The sequence below is a fragment of the Doryrhamphus excisus genome, chromosome 1 (genome assembly GCF_030265055.1).
Source record: "Doryrhamphus excisus isolate RoL2022-K1 chromosome 1, RoL_Dexc_1.0, whole genome shotgun sequence".
Lineage (NCBI taxonomy): Eukaryota > Metazoa > Chordata > Actinopteri > Syngnathiformes > Syngnathidae > Doryrhamphus > Doryrhamphus excisus.
Window position 1 is genome coordinate 29,742,393 of NC_080466.1, and position 19,934 is coordinate 29,762,326.

General features: G+C 40.1%; 2 protein-coding genes across 5 annotated transcripts; one reads left to right on the forward strand and one right to left on the reverse strand.

The window, feature by feature from the left end:
* The first annotated feature begins 138 nt into the window (after window positions 1-138).
* On the forward strand, window positions 139-7,083 carry pla2g7 (phospholipase A2, group VII (platelet-activating factor acetylhydrolase, plasma)). Of its 3 annotated transcripts, none has more exons than XM_058071095.1 (11): window positions 139-248; window positions 1,726-1,853; window positions 2,523-2,673; window positions 2,748-2,841; window positions 2,915-2,983; window positions 4,592-4,733; window positions 4,833-4,946; window positions 5,818-5,909; window positions 6,085-6,255; window positions 6,324-6,472; window positions 6,657-7,082. In XM_058071095.1, exons 1-11 carry the CDS (start codon window positions 191-193, stop codon window positions 6,755-6,757), a joined length of 1,269 nt encoding a protein of 422 aa, XP_057927078.1. In that variant the 5' UTR covers window positions 139-190; the 3' UTR covers window positions 6,758-7,082. The 3 variants fall into 3 exon arrangements, with proteins under 3 accessions (XP_057927078.1, XP_057927087.1, XP_057927097.1); XM_058071114.1 differs by lacking the exon at window positions 139-248 and adding an exon at window positions 257-586 and having other exon boundaries at window positions 6,657-7,081; XM_058071104.1 differs by lacking the exon at window positions 2,915-2,983 and having other exon boundaries at window positions 6,657-7,083.
* tdrd6 (tudor domain containing 6) lies at window positions 6,993-19,535 on the reverse strand. 2 transcript variants are annotated; one of them, XM_058071059.1, is made up of 12 exons: window positions 19,264-19,535; window positions 12,443-17,783; window positions 11,567-11,640; window positions 10,752-10,826; window positions 10,598-10,652; window positions 10,443-10,519; window positions 10,199-10,256; window positions 8,840-8,892; window positions 8,712-8,754; window positions 8,536-8,612; window positions 7,530-7,584; window positions 6,993-7,454 (listed from the first exon to the last, which is right to left on the reverse strand). In XM_058071059.1, the coding sequence occupies exons 2-12, from the start codon at window positions 17,715-17,717 to the stop codon at window positions 7,366-7,368; spliced, it is 5,931 nt and encodes a 1,976-aa protein (XP_057927042.1). In that variant the 5' UTR covers window positions 17,718-17,783; window positions 19,264-19,535; the 3' UTR covers window positions 6,993-7,365. The 2 variants fall into 2 exon arrangements, with proteins under 2 accessions (XP_057927042.1, XP_057927052.1); XM_058071069.1 differs by having other exon boundaries at window positions 6,994-7,454; window positions 10,443-10,516.
* Between the last annotated feature and the right edge of the window lie 399 nt (window positions 19,536-19,934).

Consider the following 19,934-nt stretch of genomic DNA (forward strand, 5'->3'; position numbering starts at 1 on the left):
TTATTTGTACATTTTTAATCGTTGTTTCTTGTTGTTACTGAACAAAAAATTACAATTAGAAAGCAGAGAAAAGAGAATACGTATTTGAGATCGTCATTTCCGGTGAGGGTGTAACGACAGTAATCGATTTGGGACAGTACTTCCTTTAAGGAAGCTTAAGTACGGAAGTGGCGTTGAAAACACAGCTAACATGTTCTTCCGCTGTTTAGTCGTGACGTCACTGCGATACCTTGACCGTTGTCATAACAGTAAGTGACCGCGTACATTCATAGACATAGGCTAATTATTAGTTGTGTAACACAGGGTCTCAAACTTTACGAATGACATGGCATTCGTTTTTTTGTCGGAAATGTAATAATGTCAGCTACGTGCCATGTACAAATAGAACTAAAAATTCTTAGGTACTCTGCGTTTAGTGTCTTGTCAACCTATAATGAGTCATGCTAGCCGTAAGCTAAACACTTACTTTATCGCATACCTAATCTGCACTAACACTCCCACTTTTAGTCAAAGTCAAATCATTGCTGATGTTGCGACACACTGCTCAAACTTTGCCTTGTAGATTTCGAACAGCGACACTTCTCAGGTAGGCTTTCTTTTTATATATTATATACATATACCAGGCTTACAGAAACTAGCTCGCAGTTAAGCTACTATTTACAGAACATAGTGTACACACTGTAACACTATAACGTTTAGTATCGACTCCAACTATATACATAAATGGGGAAACGTTTGGACACCCCTGAAATTCGTCGTGGGCGTATCGATCCAAATTTATTTATTTAAAATTTAATTTATGATTGTATTATTGTCAAGGCAGGGTCACAATCTATTTGTGGTGGTGGCAGAGCTCGATGAGGACATGATTGAATTAATATTACATTGTAATGGAGAGAAAAAGTGAGTAATAAAACAGGAAAAGCACATAAAATATGTTTAGAACCTCTTCCTGTCGCATAATTTTGTTGTTTTTTGTTGTCACGAACAAGACAGAGTCACCTAGAAGTAACTTTTTGGAATCTACTATCTATTTGGAATCAATCTATTTGTGGTGGTGGAATTTACATTACATTGTAATGGAGAGAAAAAGTGAGTAATAAAACAGGAAAAGCACATAAAATATGTTTAGAACCTCTTCCTGTCGTATAATTTTGTTGTTTTTTTTGTTGTCACGAACAAGAAAGCGCCACATCGGAGTAACTTTTTGCGCATAGGAAGGCTTTGGGGGCAAAAAAAAGTTAATATTTGAAGAGAGCTAAGAGTAGTTTTTGTTTATTTTTTTTCACCCAGTTGGCTTTATTTTGCTCAAAAAGTATTTAAAAGGTGAAAAAAATTATTATTTTGTTGAATATAGTTGTATACAAAACACAAGATGAGGAATTTTTTTCAAAGATGTTGACAATTTTCAGGTATCGGATCAACACCATTATTTCCATGACTGTGTGTATATATTTTTATATAAAAAAAACAACAAAAAACCTTAAACTGTATTATGGAAAGCGGGAAGTGAACAAATGAAACAGTTACTGATTGTAAAAGTACCAGATGGAGGGGTAGGATTTAATAAGCTTTGCTTCTTCCTACTCCTTTCGGACATGTGGAACTGGGAACTGATTATGTGATGCATTCAATTGTTTGTATACTATTTGTAGTATCTCCTGACCCTAACAACCACAACCAATGCTGAGTTGTGCTAACCTCGTCTTCCTTTGTCTTGCACAGATCAGCGGAGGTATAAACTTGGCTTGTCCGCTATGGGAAACGCATTCTGTAACAACCTTCACATCCCTTCACCTAAGGGTCCCAATGCAGTGGGTTGCACTGACTTTATGATGGATCACACAGTGCAGGTAAAGGAAAGAGAAATATACATGAGAATCTACCGAATATAAAGTCGTGTTGTTGATATGGTGGTACTATGACACTGTACTTAGTAGTTTTACTATTTAGATGGACTGTAATGAGCCATAAGGGAGATTGCTGGGGGTATTATAGAGCTGGCACTCCACTGTAACTCCAAGCTCCCAACCTGGGGAGACAGAGCCTTCTCCATCGCTGCCCCCACCCTCTGGAACTCTTTGCCCCATCTTTCCCTCCTTTAAAAAACAACTCAAAACCCGCCTGTTTAAATCCGTTTTTAATGTCGAACTTTTTATACCTGACTGCTGCGCCCCACCCCGCTTTTAAGCCTTGTTTTAGCTCTCAATGAATGCATGGATATTGTATTTTAATGCATCGTTTACTCTGTTTTTACTCAACTCTATTTTTATTTCTTTTTTTTCTCTACTGTAAAGCGTCTTTGAGTACTCTGAAACGCGTTATACCAATAAAATGTATTATTATTATTAAGTCCTGTAGCATTTACTGTGGGAACGGAACTGAAGGAGGCACTAACTGAGTGCTGATAATAATATCTGTGACATAATATACTTATTTAATATAAAAAAAACAACTGTCTTTGAGTTAACAGTATGCAGAGATTATGTATAATAAATAATGTGCTTGTGTCTCCCTAACAGGGCAGCTTTTTCCGCCTTTACTATCCTTGTGAGAGGATGGACAAGGCTGAGATGCCAGACTGGATCCCCAGCAGAGAATACTTTAACGGTTTGGCAGACTTTATGAAAATCAACAGGACTTTTAGTGAAAGGATATTCAACTTTCTTTTTGGTAAGTTTCTTTTTTACACATTACAGTCCCTGTTTTTATTAAAAAAATATTTATGAATGTAATATTTATTGCAGGGTCCTTTAAGATACCAGCCGACTTGGATGCTCCATTTCGCTCCAGTGAGAAATGTCCTGTAGTTATATTTTCCCACGGTTTAGGAGCATTCAGGTATTTTCTATTTAATTTTACTTAAATATACATTTACCAGGAATGCTTTTAAGTATGTTGTTTTTCTTGCTAGGACGTTGTATTCCACTATTTGTACAGAACTCGCCTCTCAGGGTTTCATCGTGGCTTCCGTGGAACACAGGTACTGCAACTGCAAGTGTTGTCCTGACTCGTGTTGACTTTGGCAGCAACGAGCTGAAGAACAGAGAAGAAGAACACGTCTGTTTATGTTTTAGTTGGTTGAGTTTTAAAGAGAATACTCCTTCCTCAATAATGAATACAGTGTCCATCAAAATACATTGTGTGTTGATACAGCTTTTGCGTATTAATGTTGTGTAACAGACAGGAAGTCTATTTTTTATTTGGTGCGTCACACATACACGCAACCTCGCTGCGTGGTGAACATGTGACTCGGGAAACGTGACAGCTCTGGTTCAAACAGGCCAATGTACATACAGTGCAGTAATCCTTTGTTTATCGTAGTTAATTGGTTCCAGACCTGACTACTGGGATAAGTGAATTTTCTGCAAAGTAGGATTCCCGATTTATAAATGGAATATTTTGATTGAGCATAGAAAACCTGTTATAAATATGTTTTTTAACATTATTAGATGCACAGCGATGGTTAGCGCGCAGACCTCACAGCTAGGAGACCCGAGTTCAATTCCACCTTCGGCCATCTTTGTGTGGAGTTTGCATGTTCTCCCACATTCCAAAAACATGCTAGGTTAATTAGGGACTCCAAATTGTCCATAGGTATGAATGTGAGTGTGAATGGTTGTTTGTCTATATGTGCCCTGTGATTGGCTGGCCACCAGTCCAGGGTGTACCCCGCCTCTCGCCTGAAGATAGCTGGGATAGGCTCCAGCACCCCCGCGACCCTCGTGAGGATAAGCGGTAGAATGAATGAATGAATGAATTTTAGAGCCCTCTAGACATGAAGTAACACCCCTATAGTGAACTTTATACTCATTATGTCTACTATATTGGGTAATATGAGTATAAAATAAGATGTTTTTACGCTGCATGGAGACCGAGTGATTAGCGCGAGGGCCTCACAGCTAGGAGACCCGAGTTCAATTCCACCCTCAGCCATCTCTGTGTGGAGTTTACATGTAGAAAATGAATGAATGAATAACATTACTAGAGACCTCTAGACATGAACTAACACCCCTATAGTGAACTTTATACTCATTATGTCTACTACATTGGGTAATACGAGTATAAAGTTCACTAATAACATTATTAGAGACCTCTAGACATGAACTAACACCCCTATAGTGAACTTTATACTCATTATGTCTACTATATTGGGTAATATGAGTATGAAGTTCACTATAGGGGTGTTAGTTCATGTCTAGAGGGCTCTAATAATGTTATTCATTCATTCATTTTCTACACGCAAACTCCACACAGAGATGGCTGAGGGTGGAATTGAAACCGGGTCTCCTAGCTGTGAGGCCCTCGCGCTAATCACTCGGTCGCCATGCAGCGTAAAAACATCTTATTTTCTCTTATTATGTCTACTATATTGGGTAATATAAGTAATAATATAATAATATTTTTTCTTAATATATAAATACGTGTTAATAAAGCATAAAATATATAACTTTGGTGCAAAAAATTTTAAATTCTGGCAAAACAAAATAAACCATGTATTGGTGTCTTCATCCATGTTCAGATTTCCCAACAGTCTTTAAAGCAGCTTTATGTCGTTTATCCAATATGCGTCTTCTCGTATTTCCTGCAGGGACCTGTCCGCCTCAGCCACGTATCACTATCGAGAAAAGAATCCCACAAAAGCGTCTTCGCCAGACAATCTAGTGAGAGAATGGATATACTACAGAACTCTGCAGCAAGGGGAGCAAGAATTTCCCATAAGAAACCAGCAAGTAAGAAGCCTTAAGTTACAGTATAGTACTATTTCATATACTGTAACAATATGTCATTTTTATACAATTGTGCCAAGGATTGATGTCTGTCCTTTACAGGTGAACCAAAGGGCGGATGAATGCGTCCGTGCTCTCGATAGACTAACGGACATAAACTCAGGGCTGCCGGTACAAAATGTCTTACAAACACATTTTGACTGGACCACATTACAGGTAAGGCAACTTACCATAAATTCCGGCTTACTCAGAAATATACAAACACATACCAATATGAGTAACATATTTTAAAGTTTCCCCATAATACAGAAACCATTTCATTGCAGTGTAAAAATTATAGGAAATGGTGGATGGTGCTGCAATGCTGCTTCTGTCCACTAGAGGGAGCCCAAAGCCTAATGGGAGGCTGAAGTCATTGCAGCGCCCTTATGTAATGTGTTGCTCAGACACAATTTCTTATGGGAAATTTTTTTTAAAATATGTTTGGACATTATTCAAAGCAACCTCCTGATTGGTTTATAGAGGATCTTTCTAGTTTGACTTACCATAAATTCCGGTGTATAAGCCGCTATGTATAAGACGTTTCTACCTCAGAAATATACAAACACATACCAATACGAGTAACATATTTTAAAGTTTCCCCATAATGCAGAAACCATTTCATTGCAGGAGTGTAAAAATGATAGGAAATGGTGGATGGCGCTGAATTGCTGCTTCTGTCCACCAGAGGGAGGCCAAAGCCCAATGGGAGGCTGAAGTCATTGCAGCGCCCTTATGTAATGTGTTCCTTATGGGAAAATTTTTAAAAAATATGTTTGGACATTATTCAAAGCAACCTCCTCATTGGTTTAGAGAGGATATTTCTATTTTGACATCCTAGATGGCTTTTTCAAACCATCATATTGTTTTCCCCCCCAAAATGAAGAATGTCCCTTCTTCTGAAAGGCTATTTTTAACTCAAAAAGTCCTTTTCTAAATACAGGAGCATCTGCTTGTCGTCTGAAACCTACATGTTTGTGTTATACAGTGTATACGTATACTGGTACATAAGAATAGTTGTTTACTTTTTCTTTCCCTATGCATCCAGAATTCCATGGATCTGGGCAAAGTAGCCGTGATGGGGCATTCCTTCGGAGGGGCAACAGCTATAGAAGCTCTAGCTAAAGACACTAAATTCAAGTAAGTGCCCGCTGAGATCTGTCGAGCATTGAGATTTCTCACTCGGCGGTCTTTGAACACACCATAGTATTACTAGCTTTGACAGTCAAAGTGGCTTTTAAGATAATATTGGAGTACTGAATTCCACTGTGGGATGTTGAATGATATGACTATACTTCTACCTTTTTTCTGTCAGGTGTGCCGTGGCGCTGGATGCCTGGATGTTGCCGTTAAGGGACGACACCTTTTGTCAAATAAAGCAGCCCATTTTCTTCATCAACTCAGAGAAGTTCCAGTGGGCTGAGAACATCAAGTGCATTCAAAAGTTGGACTCGTGCGACACCCAGAGGAAAATGATGACTATCAGGTAAGGGACAAGTAGTGCTGTGGAAAGCTTCTCTATGTTCTCTATCTTCTGACTCTTCTTTCTATCAGAGGTACCGTGCATCAGGCTTTCCCAGACTTCACCTTCCTGACGGGAGACTTCATCGGGAAGCTGATGAAGCTGAAGAGCGACATCGACCCAGAAATGGCCATCAATCTCTCCAACAAAGCAACACTCGCCTTTCTGCAAAGACATCTTGGTAAGATGACAGTTTATCAATCACATCTTTTTCATCTCAGCATCTATAAAAAGGCCTTTTTTAAGACACTGTGGACTATTTTTTTTAATTAAACAATAACAGTGAATCTGTTAATGTGGGGATCTTTGCATGTGTTGTGATTTTTTTTTTATTGAATTATGATTTTTTTGTTTTTGTTTTGCAGGTTTGGAAAAGGACTTCAATCAGTGGGATCCTCTGATTGAAGGTGATGATGAAAACCTCATTCCAGGAACTAATGTCACTTTGCTTCAGTCGGCCATGTGACTTGCAGCGTGCACTACTATATACTCTGGTATATTAGTACTGTATGCTGCATGAAGTAACCAGAACCTCAACCTCCTATTTAAAACGGACCACGATTGTTGACAAAGACTGCCAGTGTAACCGTCTTTTTTAAAAAAAAAACTGACAATTTCCAAGTATTATTTAAATCTTTAATGTTAACCAGCAGTTTCTAAAATTATTTTAAATCGTACTGTATTTCTATGACACAAGCAAAAACAATGATGCCGAATATTAGAATAAAAAAAGTGCCTTCCAGTTTTTGTACTCACTAATTAATAAAGTGTCTACCCTAATGACAGCCTGGTTGGTGTTCAAGTGACGTAAACGAATGGAAAAACAAGTTCAACATAATTCTGTAACAAACTTTAATGTGCCACAACAAGTCCAAAGTGCAAGCAAAACTGCGTTACCGAACAAAAAAATGTTCACTTTTATATTTACCATAAGGTTCTTAACACAAAGTTTCAAAGTCTCTACTCCCAACCAAACATTGTTCATCAGTATAATCAACTATGCATTCACTTTAGAATGAACTAAGTACTCTTAGCTAAATTGAACTTGAATGCAGACAAAAGGTGCATTTTTGTTCAGCGTGTGCTGTCTTCTGGCTGCTGTGTGTCATCACAGCCATCATGGACGATCAGAGCCAAATGAATGACATTTGGAGGGAGAATGTCTAAAAAGATACCATTAGCTCCAGGAGGAACCATTGCAGAAAAAAAATAAAATAAAAAATGATGTCAACACTTACCTGACGTGTCATCATCAGAAGACAAACAGCCCACAAAGACGTCATCCTTGGAATCCTTGGAAGAAGACAACCAACAAAAGACTTGAGACTGCTCTAAATTTGGTTGCATTTCACTTGTTTCAGTTTCGAGTTCAGTCTGTACAGTCCAAATCAATATATAAGATATTACTTGCTGATATAGTTAATCTTCAAACAGCTAAAATAATGCATGAGGCTAAAAAATAACCAATTAGCTAAAAAATGTCATCCAATACTTCTCTACAAGAGAGGAGAAATATGATCTCAGGGAAGAAGTGCATTTGAAACACTTCTATGCTAGGACTACGTTATGCTAGCCATAGTATTTCAGTATGTGGAATCAAACTATGGAATGGATTGAGTAAGGAAATCAAACAATGCACAACGATGAGCCAATTCAAGAAACAATACAAGCAGTTGATGTTTGCTAAATACAAGGATGAAGAGTCTTGAACCAGTCATGATGTGCTATATATATCACTATATTGACACTATACACACAAAAATTAAATAAAAAAAAACAAACAAAAAAACTTAAATTATATTAGGAAAGCAGGAAGTGAACAAATGTTGCAGTTGATGTTTGCTAAATACAAGGATGAAGAGTCTTGAACCAGTCATGATGTGCTATATATATCACTATATTGACACTTACTACACATAAAAAAACCCTTAAACTGTATTATGGAAAGCAGGAAGTGAACAAATGAAACAGTTACTGATTGTAAAAGTACCTGATGGAGGGGTAGGATTTAATAAGCTTTGCTTCTTCCTACTCCTTTTTGGAATTGTGGAACTGTGAACTGATTATGTGATGCATTCAATTCTCTAATCTGATTCTCTAATCTGATGCATGTTCAAATGAAATAAACACCATTACCATTACCATATCATCATCACGCTACCTTATGCTTCAAAGACTGAAAGAGAATGAAAAACACAGCGTGTGTACACCATGCATGTGGAAATGCAGCGTGATGCAAATTACCATTTCCTCCCCTGCCACACCGATGCGGCAATCACCGCTTGCGGCCGTTACGCCATCATCACTTTGACCACTTGGATCTGCCAAACACAAAAGAAATGAGCGGAAAAGATGTGAAAACGCTGCCCTCTACTGGATGACAACATGGACAACAACACTTGGGAGAACTTTGTGGATACCTGACAACTCAAAAAGATGCATCACCTCCTCAGACATGGCGTCCTGAAATTTGACGACACATAAATGCATCTTTTTTTTGCAAGTTTTGTAGTTTATTTTTTTAGAATTGTGTGCCTTGCATAGGTACCGGGTCTGTAGAGGTAACTGTGCAGGTATGTCTGCTGTCAATGTCACTGTCACCTGGAACAACCGAGCAGATAAAATGATTGTTATTATTGTTGTTATATAGCTGAAGGATAAAAGGATGGCGAATACAATACAATACAAGAGAAAATTGTTTCCATTTTTATACCTTTTTCCATTATAAAAAACACATACTACAGTAGAACCTCGGTTAGCATTATTTTTCTTTTTTTGGTCAAAAATGTATCCAAATAGGGCTGCACGGCAGTCGAGTGGTTAGCTCGCAGACCTCACAGCTAGGAGACCAGGGTTCAATTCCACCCTCGGAACCCATCTCTCCCCGTGGGTTTTCTCCGGGTACTCCAGTTTCCTCCCACATTCCAAAAACATGCTAGGTTAATTGGCAACTCCAAATTGTCCATAGGTATGAATGTGAGTGTGAATGGTTGTTTGTCTATATGTGTCCTGTGATTGGCTGGCCACCAGTTCAGTGCCAGAAAACAGCACCCCCAACGACCCTCGTGAGGATAAGCGGTAGAAAATGAATGAATTAATGAATGTTTACTGTAGGATGAGTGGTTAGTACGCAGGCCTCACAGCTAGGAGAAGCAAATTCGATTCCATCCTCTGTGTGGCGTTCGCATGTTCTCCCCGTGCATGCGTGGGTTTTCTCCGGGTACTCCGGTTTCCTCCCACATTCCAAAAACATGCTAGGTTAATTAGCGACTCCAAATTGTCCATAGGTATAAATGTGAGTGTGAATGGTTGTTTGTCTATATGTGCCCTGTGATTGGCTGGCCACCAGTCCAGGGTGTGTCCCGCCTCTCGCCCGAAGACAGCAAGCTGGGATAGGCTCCAGCACCCCCCCACGACCCTTCATGAGGATAAGCGGTAGAAAATGAATGAATGGATAACATTATTAGAGCCCTCTAGACATGAACTAACACCCCTATAATGATCTTTACAACACCCAATATAGAAGACCTGCAAAAAAAAATTGTTGGCATCTAAAGGCCTGGATCGGGACAGTACCAAATGGCATGGTGGATTGTATTCGTAGGAAAACCCACCTGTCTCCAGAAATATGTTGGGTTTTTTTCTTAATTTAGAAATACATGTTAATAAAGCATACAATATACAGCTTTTGGTGCAAAAATTAATTGTTAATTAATTCTGACAAAACAAAATAAACCATGTATGTGTCTTCATCCATGTTCGGATTTTTCCAACAGTCTTTAAAGCAGCTTTGTGTCGTCCAGGGTGTACCCCGCCTCTCGCCCGAAGACAGCTGTGATAGGCTCCAGCACCCCCGCGAGGAAAAGCATTAGAAAACGAATGAATAAAGGAAATAAGGAAAGAAAACCTGAATGTGCATCCTCTTCAGAAAGTCCAAATATGTTGTCATTAGTTGTCATGTCATTCTATAAGGGAACAAAGGAGGATACGTTAATGCCTTAAAATGGACCGTGGATGTGCTTTAGTTAAAATAGCACAGGGATAATAATAACAATAATAATAATAATAATAATAAATTCCAACACAGTCAATGTTTACATGTACCGGTATATCAGCTTTTTGTAGTACCAATACAGAACGTCTATGTGTACCATTTCTTCTAGAAGGATGACCACGTCTGTATCCTCTTGCTGGGGGATGACATCTTCACTTTCACTTTGCCGCTCTGCTGTATCGATGATGATGTCAGATGACGATCGTTGCCATGCGGGAGTTACAATATGGCGCTTAAGAAAACACTGCTCACCGTGTAATTCCTGTGTACTTTGACTGACGGATGGCAGTGGAGATTCGCTTGGACCCTGCCGGACAGCGAGTTGAAACCGTTTCACTGCATCTTCTTCAGCAACGTTGTCATCAAGACGTCTAAGCTATGTTAGCATTGCTGCATACAAACATACCAGCTCTGAGTCTCCACAAGGGGCCGCAACTGTTGCACGAAGCGCATTGGATGTATTGACGTCATGACGAGGAACCTTCAAAAGGTCAGAGAAATATGACAACATTGAATGGAGAGAGAGAGAGACAGAGAGAGATAGATAAACAGTAATTTGTACAAATAATTATATATTTGTAATTATATAAATTATAATTACTGTATATAAATATATTATAAATAATTATATATTTATAATTATATAAATATATAATTATATAAATTTATAATTATATAAATATATACAGTAAATCCCTTGTTTATCGCTGTTAATTGGTTCCAAACTTGACTATTCATATATGGAATATGTTCATTAGAGCCCTCTAGACATTAAGTAACACCCCTATAGTCACCTCTACACTCATGTTACCGTATATAGCAGACATACTAAAATAGAAATAACATTTTAAAGACATAAATAAGACCCTTGCTAATGTATGGTGCTATAAATATGTGGTTCATGTTAAAGATTATTGCGCTTGTTGTGAGATAGGTCAATTCTCAATGAAAAACAGACTGTTGTGATGGGGATTAAGTCTGGTGCTTGTGTGTCTCACCAAACATATCAGTAACAATACTGATACTTAGTAACCAGTATAGAATACTACATTATCACAACGTTATTGAATTCGTTTTTTTGTATTTTAGTTCCTTTAGCCATTTTTATGCTTGAAAAAGCTCAATTTAGGCTAAAAAAAAAATATGTAGCATTTGCTTAAATATGCTTATTCTTGATCAACAAGCCATATTCATACTCCTATAGACGAAAACAGAATTTACCATTTTCACGGCTGTCCTGCTTGTAACTGGACTTGAATGACCAAGACTGGAGTCATCGCTTGGTGTACTTGGTGCTGGAAATACAAGAGAAAATTATTTCCATTTTTATATCTTTTTCCATTATAAAAACACACAATACAGTTGAACCTTGGTTAGCGTATTTTTCTTTTATTGTCAAAAAAGTATACAAATAGGGCTGCACGGTGTTCAAGTGGTTAGCGTGCAGACCTCACAGCTAGGAAACCCGAGTTCAATCCCACCCTCGACCATCCCATGGGTTTTCGCCGTGTTCTCCGGTTTCCTCCCACATTCCAAAAACATGCTAGGTTAATTAGCGACTCCAAATTGCCCATAGGTATGAATGTGAGTGTGAATGGTTGTTTGTCTATATGTGCCCTGTGATTGGCTGGCCACCAGTTCAGTGCCAGAAGACAGTTGGGATAGGCTCCAGCACCCCTGCGACCCTCGTGAGGATAAGCGGTAGAAAATTAATGAATTAATGAATATTTACTATAGGCCCCGTGGTTAGTATGCAGGCCTCACAGCTAGGAGACGCAAGTTCGATGCCATCCTCGGCCATCTCTGTGTGGAGTTTGCATGTTCTCCCCGTGCATGCGTGGGTTTTCTCCGGTTACTCCGGTTTCCTCCCACATTCCAAAAACATGCTAGGTTAATTAGCAACTACAAATTGTCCATAGGTATGAATGTGAGTGTGAATGGTTGTTTGTCTAAAGCGGTATATAAGCGGTATAAGCGGTAGAAAATTAGTGAATTAATGTATACAAATATTTTGCCTTGGTTTGCATACATTTCCCGGTTAGCAAGCCTTCTGGAACCTCTAACCAAGGTTTCACTGTATTTTATCCCCATACTTACCAGCAGAAGTCAGGACTTCAGAGCTGGTTCCCATACAGTTGGTATCCACCTCAGATGAAGCCGCTTGGATCCCAGAATCGTCTGTGGACTCCTGAAGGTTCTCTTCTAGCCAGGATGTTTGAGTTACTGGTGTAGATACCTCCTCGTTTTGCAAGGGTGGCGTGTTTTCTTCTAGTCCACTATCACTATGCAAAACACTGCTTGCTATGCGAGGCATCAACACGGTCTGGACCAGGTTGATGACACCTTCATTTGGGCTCAGTCTTTCTGGCGAATGTATCTCTTCTGGAGGTGACTCGGGAGAAAGAACTGTAACGTAAATATCTTCTACAAAGCTCTTTGGGGTGCTTGTGACAACACCAACATGAGCTCCAGCTACATCAATTCCTTTATCTTCACGTTCAAGATCTTCACCTTCCAACGCTTCTACTGTGAAATTAGTGGAGTGTAGGGTTTCAACCAATTTGGACTGGCTGTCCTCCGTAGTGGTGTTCACCAACCAGCTTTTCATCGTCTCATTTATGACTAGATCTTCACATTCCAAGCGCACAAAGTACGTGTTCTTTCCATCTTCGCTCGATATTTTGGTGACGGTCATCTGCAGTGATTTGTCCGCTGTGACCGAAACCAATTCATCCGCCGCACCATCACGCCAAGAGTCACGGCACACATCAAAACCTTCGAGTTGACACAAAAAAGCCTGTGTAGGAGTTTCCAATAGGTCTACGGTTATTTCCCTCACGTCTGATTCGGTCACTTGAGATGTGTTTCCGTAGTCCACAAAGAGAACAGACAGCTCAGATTCGGTTTTATTCAAAACCTCTGCACGACACCAAAGTTGGTCCTCTGCAAAAAATGCAACGCATGGAGTGCCGGGTGAGAGAGCGCTCATGTTGGAATGTTTATGACCGGCGGCGGTTCCAATTTCGGAGAGTCTTTCGCATAGTTTATCAAGCACAACCGAGTCCACAGACTGACACCAGAAGGTCTGAGCATCACACACAGCCGAGATATAAACCTCTAACTGCTGTCCCTCTTTGAAGTCCATGTGGTGGTAACAAAGAGAAGAGGAATTCGTTGATGTTTCTGAGCTCTGAGCAGCTTTTTCCAACTCTTGTTCAAAATCCGGGGTGATTTCAGGGTACGTTTTTGGCGCCTCGCACCGAATCTGCACGCCGTTATCCACGAGACCGACTTCCCACATATCTCCTGACTGCCGCATGAACCGACACTTCAGCTTCTTCTCTGCATTTGAGCCGATATCTCTTTTCACGGCTTTTGCATCGAGCAGTTCGAGAGATGATGCGGAATCACTGAGCATGCAATGTGTGCTGTATCTCGGTAACCGCACATATTCCCAATCCATATCGGCCATTTTAGATAGGGTTAATTTAGCTGTGTTGCCAAAATCGACAAACTCTACAAGAGCCGTAGAGTCGCAGAGCACTTCTTGTACAACTGCCCGATACCACAAGGAATCCTCTTCAAATTCTGCTTTAACAACATCTCCTGGAAAGACTTCTGGGATTCTGATTTTGGCGGTTGATAGCGGGTCGTTGAGTTTGTCCACCAGGGAGAATATCTCATGCTCTTCTTCGACAAGCTGCACGTAAAAACTTGACGGGCTGTTGTAATGCGAGACATAAACATCTGCCTCCATTCTTAACGGAATCAAGTTTTTGGGAATGTCTTCAAGTTTAGGGCGTTTCGGATTCTGGGCATTGTCAGATTCTTTGCTGGGTGATGTACAATCCAGTTTCGAGTTGTTTGTGACGATGATGTTTTCGTTGTTTGTTTTATTAGTCATTTGCTTGGCACCGTGCTGTCTTTGGTGTGGTGGGAGGTACAGTTCTTGTGAAGCGGCTTTCGTCTTCTGACCGTTTTCATCTCTCACTTGATGTACTGGTTTTGGTTCAGGCATATGTTTGGGGATGGTTTTTGAAGGACTTGGTATTGCTTCTCTAGCGAATGCTGCTTTTGGTTCCTTATTTTCATTCGGAGCCTCGTAGAGAACTTTTCTTTCAGTGTGCATGTCTACTCGAAAGAGTTTTTTAACCTTTGAATTGATTTGGATGTTTCTGTGATAGAGTTCAACCAGAAGAGTACCATTAGGTTCTTTGGCTACTACAAGCGCTCTGAATTTACATTCTGTTGCGGTTTTTGCAAACCAGCAATTTGCCTCACTGGGAACATCTGCTGGGACATCAGAGAGACAACAAATGATAGCTTGCACAGGTACGGACATTATGTCATAGGCTTCTTTGGGCACTGGAAGCAGGTCTGATTTTGCCACTTCAGTCGTGTCACCGTAATCAACAAAATGAACCAAGACTGCCGGTTTTGTGGCTTTGATCTGTGCCCGGTACCACGATCCGTCGTTGTATTTTGCAAAGCACAAAGTCCCAAAGACGGTTGGGGGTTTCACATCCACAAGCTGATGGCAGAGGTTGTTCACCTTCACCTTAAGGTCCTTTATCACATCAGCATTTCGGTCAAGTTGGCAGTAGAACTGACCGACGCTGTCCACGCATGTAACCACGACATGTTCTTCCGTTCCAGTTTTGATGTTGTGTGTCGAGTAGCGGTATGTGTCCAAGCGGAAACATGATCCGGGGTCTTTCTTGGCAGGTGTACTTCTACCGAGATTGGCTATACGAGTGCAGATGCTCTCAAAGGGAGTTTCCAGGTCCACAATGTTGAAGACTATCATTTGTTCATTGTACATGACCGCGTACAGAGTACACTTCAATGTCAGTAAGTTGGAAGCAGCGGTTTCCACAAAGGTGTGAAATGTTTCTATTGCCTCTTCGTTCCAATCATTTACAACAGACATGGACTCATCGAGAGGGTTGAAAAGACTGCACCGAAATGCTTGACCGTGTAGCTTCAGGAACTCAGGGGAGATCCTCCTCAGGTCATGGAGACAAACCGTTTTTGCCTGGCCGTAGTCAACGAAAAGCACATCCACTTGAGGTGTTTTATGTTTGTGAATTATAAGAGCTCTGTACCACAGTCCGTTGTCCGGGTGGCGAGCGACGCAAGCCGGTTCTGTAAAAGGCTCGAACTCACTGCCGGTATAATGTTCCTGGATGTCATGCATTAGCAATTTCAAGTGGACGGAGTTTTGAGTGAGTTGACACCAGAAATCATTTGGGGTGTCGATGTAGGACACATTGACATCCAGGACACTACCAATGGGAAACATGTTTTCCTTGAACATACCGCTTTGTTTTTCTTTGCAGGAAGTGTCAATGATGTCTTGGGTCTGGAAAGACGCCATATTCTTCTTGTAAACACCGAGGAATCCAGCTTCTGATTGTTGCTTAGAGACTTTGGTTGGTTTCTCATCGCTTTCAGCGAGATCGGAATAACACATCAGGTGACTGATATCGCGTTCTTCTGCTGCCTCAGGATCAGTCAATGTTACAAGATAGCCATCTCCGTGTTTTGCCACTATGTGTACCTTAAGAGGTTTTTCAGTGGTGATTTTGATGAAAAACTCAATGGCACCATAACTCCATTGTTTATCCTTTGGGACAACACCGGCTAACGAGCATTTCACTGCAAGTTGAGGCAGTCTTTTGAACCTGTCCGGGAGACTCTTTATATTACTCCCATCAACCTCTTTGGTGTCTCCGTAATCCACAAAGAACACTTTGATCTTTGCTTCGCTAACATCCGACACGACAGCTCTGTAGAAAACACCATCATCTGCTTTGGCTGCACAGTAGGTGCCGACTACAGGAGTTTCCATCACGTCTTTATTATCGGAACGTTTGTAGAAATGGTGCATGTTATCCATTAATTCATCCAGATCTTTTGCGGAGTTTTCGGTTTGGATCCAAAACTCAGAAGGGCTGGAGACATGCACCACGTATGCCATATGTGAGGAGCTGTGACAAAGCTTCTCAACTGGATACTTTGTTTTCTCGTCATGCTTATCCTCCCTGAAGGTCTGTCCAGAAGGTAACACCTTTCCGGAATTGTTTCCAACCTGGGAAGGATGCTGACTGCTGTGTGTTGTGTTTCCGATGGCATAGTCGTTGAGTGTTTTTTCACTCTTTGCGGAACGAAACAAATTGTTGATGTTCGTATTTTCATCGCCATAAAGTGTAACATAGTAAACACCCTCCGAGATACTTTGATACTCAAATTTGGCAATGAGCGTCTTGTGCAAGAGTAAGGTTTTCAGGTAGTCAACCTGGGTGCTAGTCCATCCAATCCCTTTGTCGATAATCCCATGGAGTGAGCAGACATAAGTCACAACGGGCATTCTGAAGAACTCGGGAGCCAGCGGTCTTACATTGTCCATTTGGACAAACTGTTTCGTACCGTAGTCGACGTTCAGTACTTCCACCAGGTTGTTTTCCTGAAGTACTTGTTGTAGGACCGAGCGGTACCACCTCCCGTCGCTTCCTCTGGCGGCGCATGGAAACCCGATCATTTCAGGCCCGACACTGCAACCGACCATTCTGCCGCTACAGCGCTGTGTGATTTGCTCGGAGAGTTTTTTCAACTCTTGGGAAAAAACCTTCAACTGACAAAAAACACGCTGTGGATTTGTCACCTCCGTGACGACGACGGTCTCCACGGCTCCAGTTAACAGCTCGGGATACATGTACAGCACCTTCTTGTCCAGTTGCTCAATATCGTCTGTGGGGATTTCGGCCTCAATGTGGGCCTCGGATGCCTTGAGAACATAGTCCATGGACAAGCCTGAATCCAGTTTCTTTGCTAATCCCATTTCATACATTTGTCTAGATATACACGGGATGTCCAGAAGAAGCTTTCTTTGTTGTACCAGTACATCTTGCACATGTGCTTTCACTGTCTGACCTCTAAGAGAATTCAAGAATTCAAATGCAACTGGAGACCATCGGTTTTCGGGTGAAAATGGCAAAACATTTGCCAGCACGCAGAGCTCCACTTCAGGTGGAACATGGAAGATCTCCCTATTACCCCGTGCTAGTTTTTTTGTGGTGGTGTTGCATGTGATCCCCTCGTCGATGAGGAGCACTTTGCAGTTGCATCCATTTCTTGAGACTATGCGAGATCTGTACCACGTATGGTCGATCTGAACCAAGCACAAGTCACCTGGATTTCCCTCCAACTCCTGAAATGGGTTTACAGGAGACAGGGATTCATAATCCAACGTCTTACCTTGATTGAAGTTCCCCCAAAACTCTACTAACGGACTATGGGGAGATGAGTGGATGCTGGTAATTCGAACTGTTATATTTGAGCCTCGTGCAGGAAGTCGTCGCTGGGATGACATTGTGGCAATTTACTTTGTCAATACTTTGTCGCTTTTCAACAGCAGCATGTGTGCAGTGGTTGCAATCTGGAAGATATAAATGGATTTAAATACACACTACAACGTGTTCAAACACAGACGTACCCATTGTTGTCATATTTTGCTGCCTCACATGCTGTTTCATGGTTGAATATGGCTTATTATTGTGCAAATTGTGCATATATATTTTGCCCGAATTAAGCATTTCAAACATGAAAATTGATAAATTAACTAAAATACAAATATGAGCCATTAAAAAGACACATTCAAATAGTGACTGCAGTATTCTACATCGGTCACTAGGTGTCACTAATTGTTTGGAGACACGAGCACCAGACTTGATCACCGGAACAGGCTGTTATTGCTTATTTGACTTATCTCACAACAGACACAATAACAATAACAACAACAAACTACTGTGTCAGCTATTACCCAAAACAAGCTAAACTCCTGACATCACTGCATTTCCTCCATGGAACACATTTACATGTTTTATATCTTAAGTGGCTTAATTTAGCATATTATGTCTACTATATTGGTGTAAAGTTGACTATAGGGGTGTTATTTCATGTCTACAGGCCTCTAATGTTAAAAACAGTATGGAAGATCCTAAACACGTTTTCTATAGCATAACTACAAAGAATTCATGAAAAAGAAATACTAAATGTGTCGGTTCAAGCCAAACAAACCAAATTCAACCACAAACAGCAGGATTTATTAAATAATATATATTTGAAAATGTTTTAACTTCATTGTCAACCAGGGAATCTTTCATTTTTCAGCAAAACAAGATATTCACACATGAAGTTCGATCTTTGAAAACAGTGACGGACACCTCCTCTAAACATTCAACGCAATAATACAAAATGCCAGCAAGATGCCAGTTACACAGCACAATTATTGCACAGGTGTGCCATAAGCTGGCCACAATAAAAGGCCAAAATGTGCCATTTTACTGCGGCGTAACTTGCATGCTACCTCAATTCTTTTTCTGGCTTCGTGTTGTGATATAAAACTGCACATTTTGGAGTGGCCTTTTATTGTGACCAGGCTAAAACATGCCTGTACAATAATCAGGTTGTCTAATCAGCACCTTGATGTGTCACACCTTTAAGGTGAGTGGATTATCTCGACAAAGGAGAAAATTTAGACTAATTTGAGAAGAACATTTGAGAGAAACAGGCATTTTTGTACAAAGAAAAAGTCAATATCAGAACTTATGAAATAAATAAAAACAATAAAATAAATAAAATACCACTGCTTGACTAAATAACTAAATACAAGTGAATACTATTATACTATTGGTACTATTGATAGCAATATGCAAATTACAATAGCCACAATAATTAACTTATTATAAGAAACATAAGGATCCCGTCGTGCTAGTATCAATACGAAACTGATACTACAGTTGATATCGTCACAACCGATATTTCTATTTACACCCACACCCACAATTGGTTGCCCAATCTCATTCAATTATACACCAGATAATTAACATAAAACATTAAATTAAACACCATCTTACCGAATTGAGTTGTTTTCACTGAACACTTTAGCCCAATGGAGATGCGGCGCGAACGTGTTGGCAGCCGAACGAGTGTCTTAATGACGACGCTAAAGTTATTTCAGCACAATTTTCTGTGCTACAGTGTACTATTCCGTTGCCTAGTAATCGGTTTTCAAAACTAGTTTATGAAATACGGGGAGAAAAAAGCAACACCATTCAACAGCAAACCGAGTTAAGTTTACACTTGTCGATGGCTAACGTGCACGCGCGTGAGGTGGCGCGGCAACCTCGAAGACACGCCCATTTTTTTCATGACCCGGATATTAGCTTTAGCTTCTCCTTCCTTAGAAAGAAGAATACATATAATCATATAATGTGTGATAAAAGAATGTGTATATTTTAATATTTACGTCCTCTCACAAATTTGACTTTTGTGACTGACATAATATTCACTAAAATTTTCACCGTGTCCATATATACCGCATTACAATTCACTTTCAATGTATTTTGTTGAACTGTTTTCAATTATTACAATTACTGTTTTTAATAATTATTTATGAAATAAAAGTATAAAATAACTCTTTATATTAATAATTTGGAAAATAGTTTAAATATATATATTTTAAATGTAAACGTCATTTCCTGTTACTGTTTATAATTGTATTCAAATAATGCATTGACATTGCAAA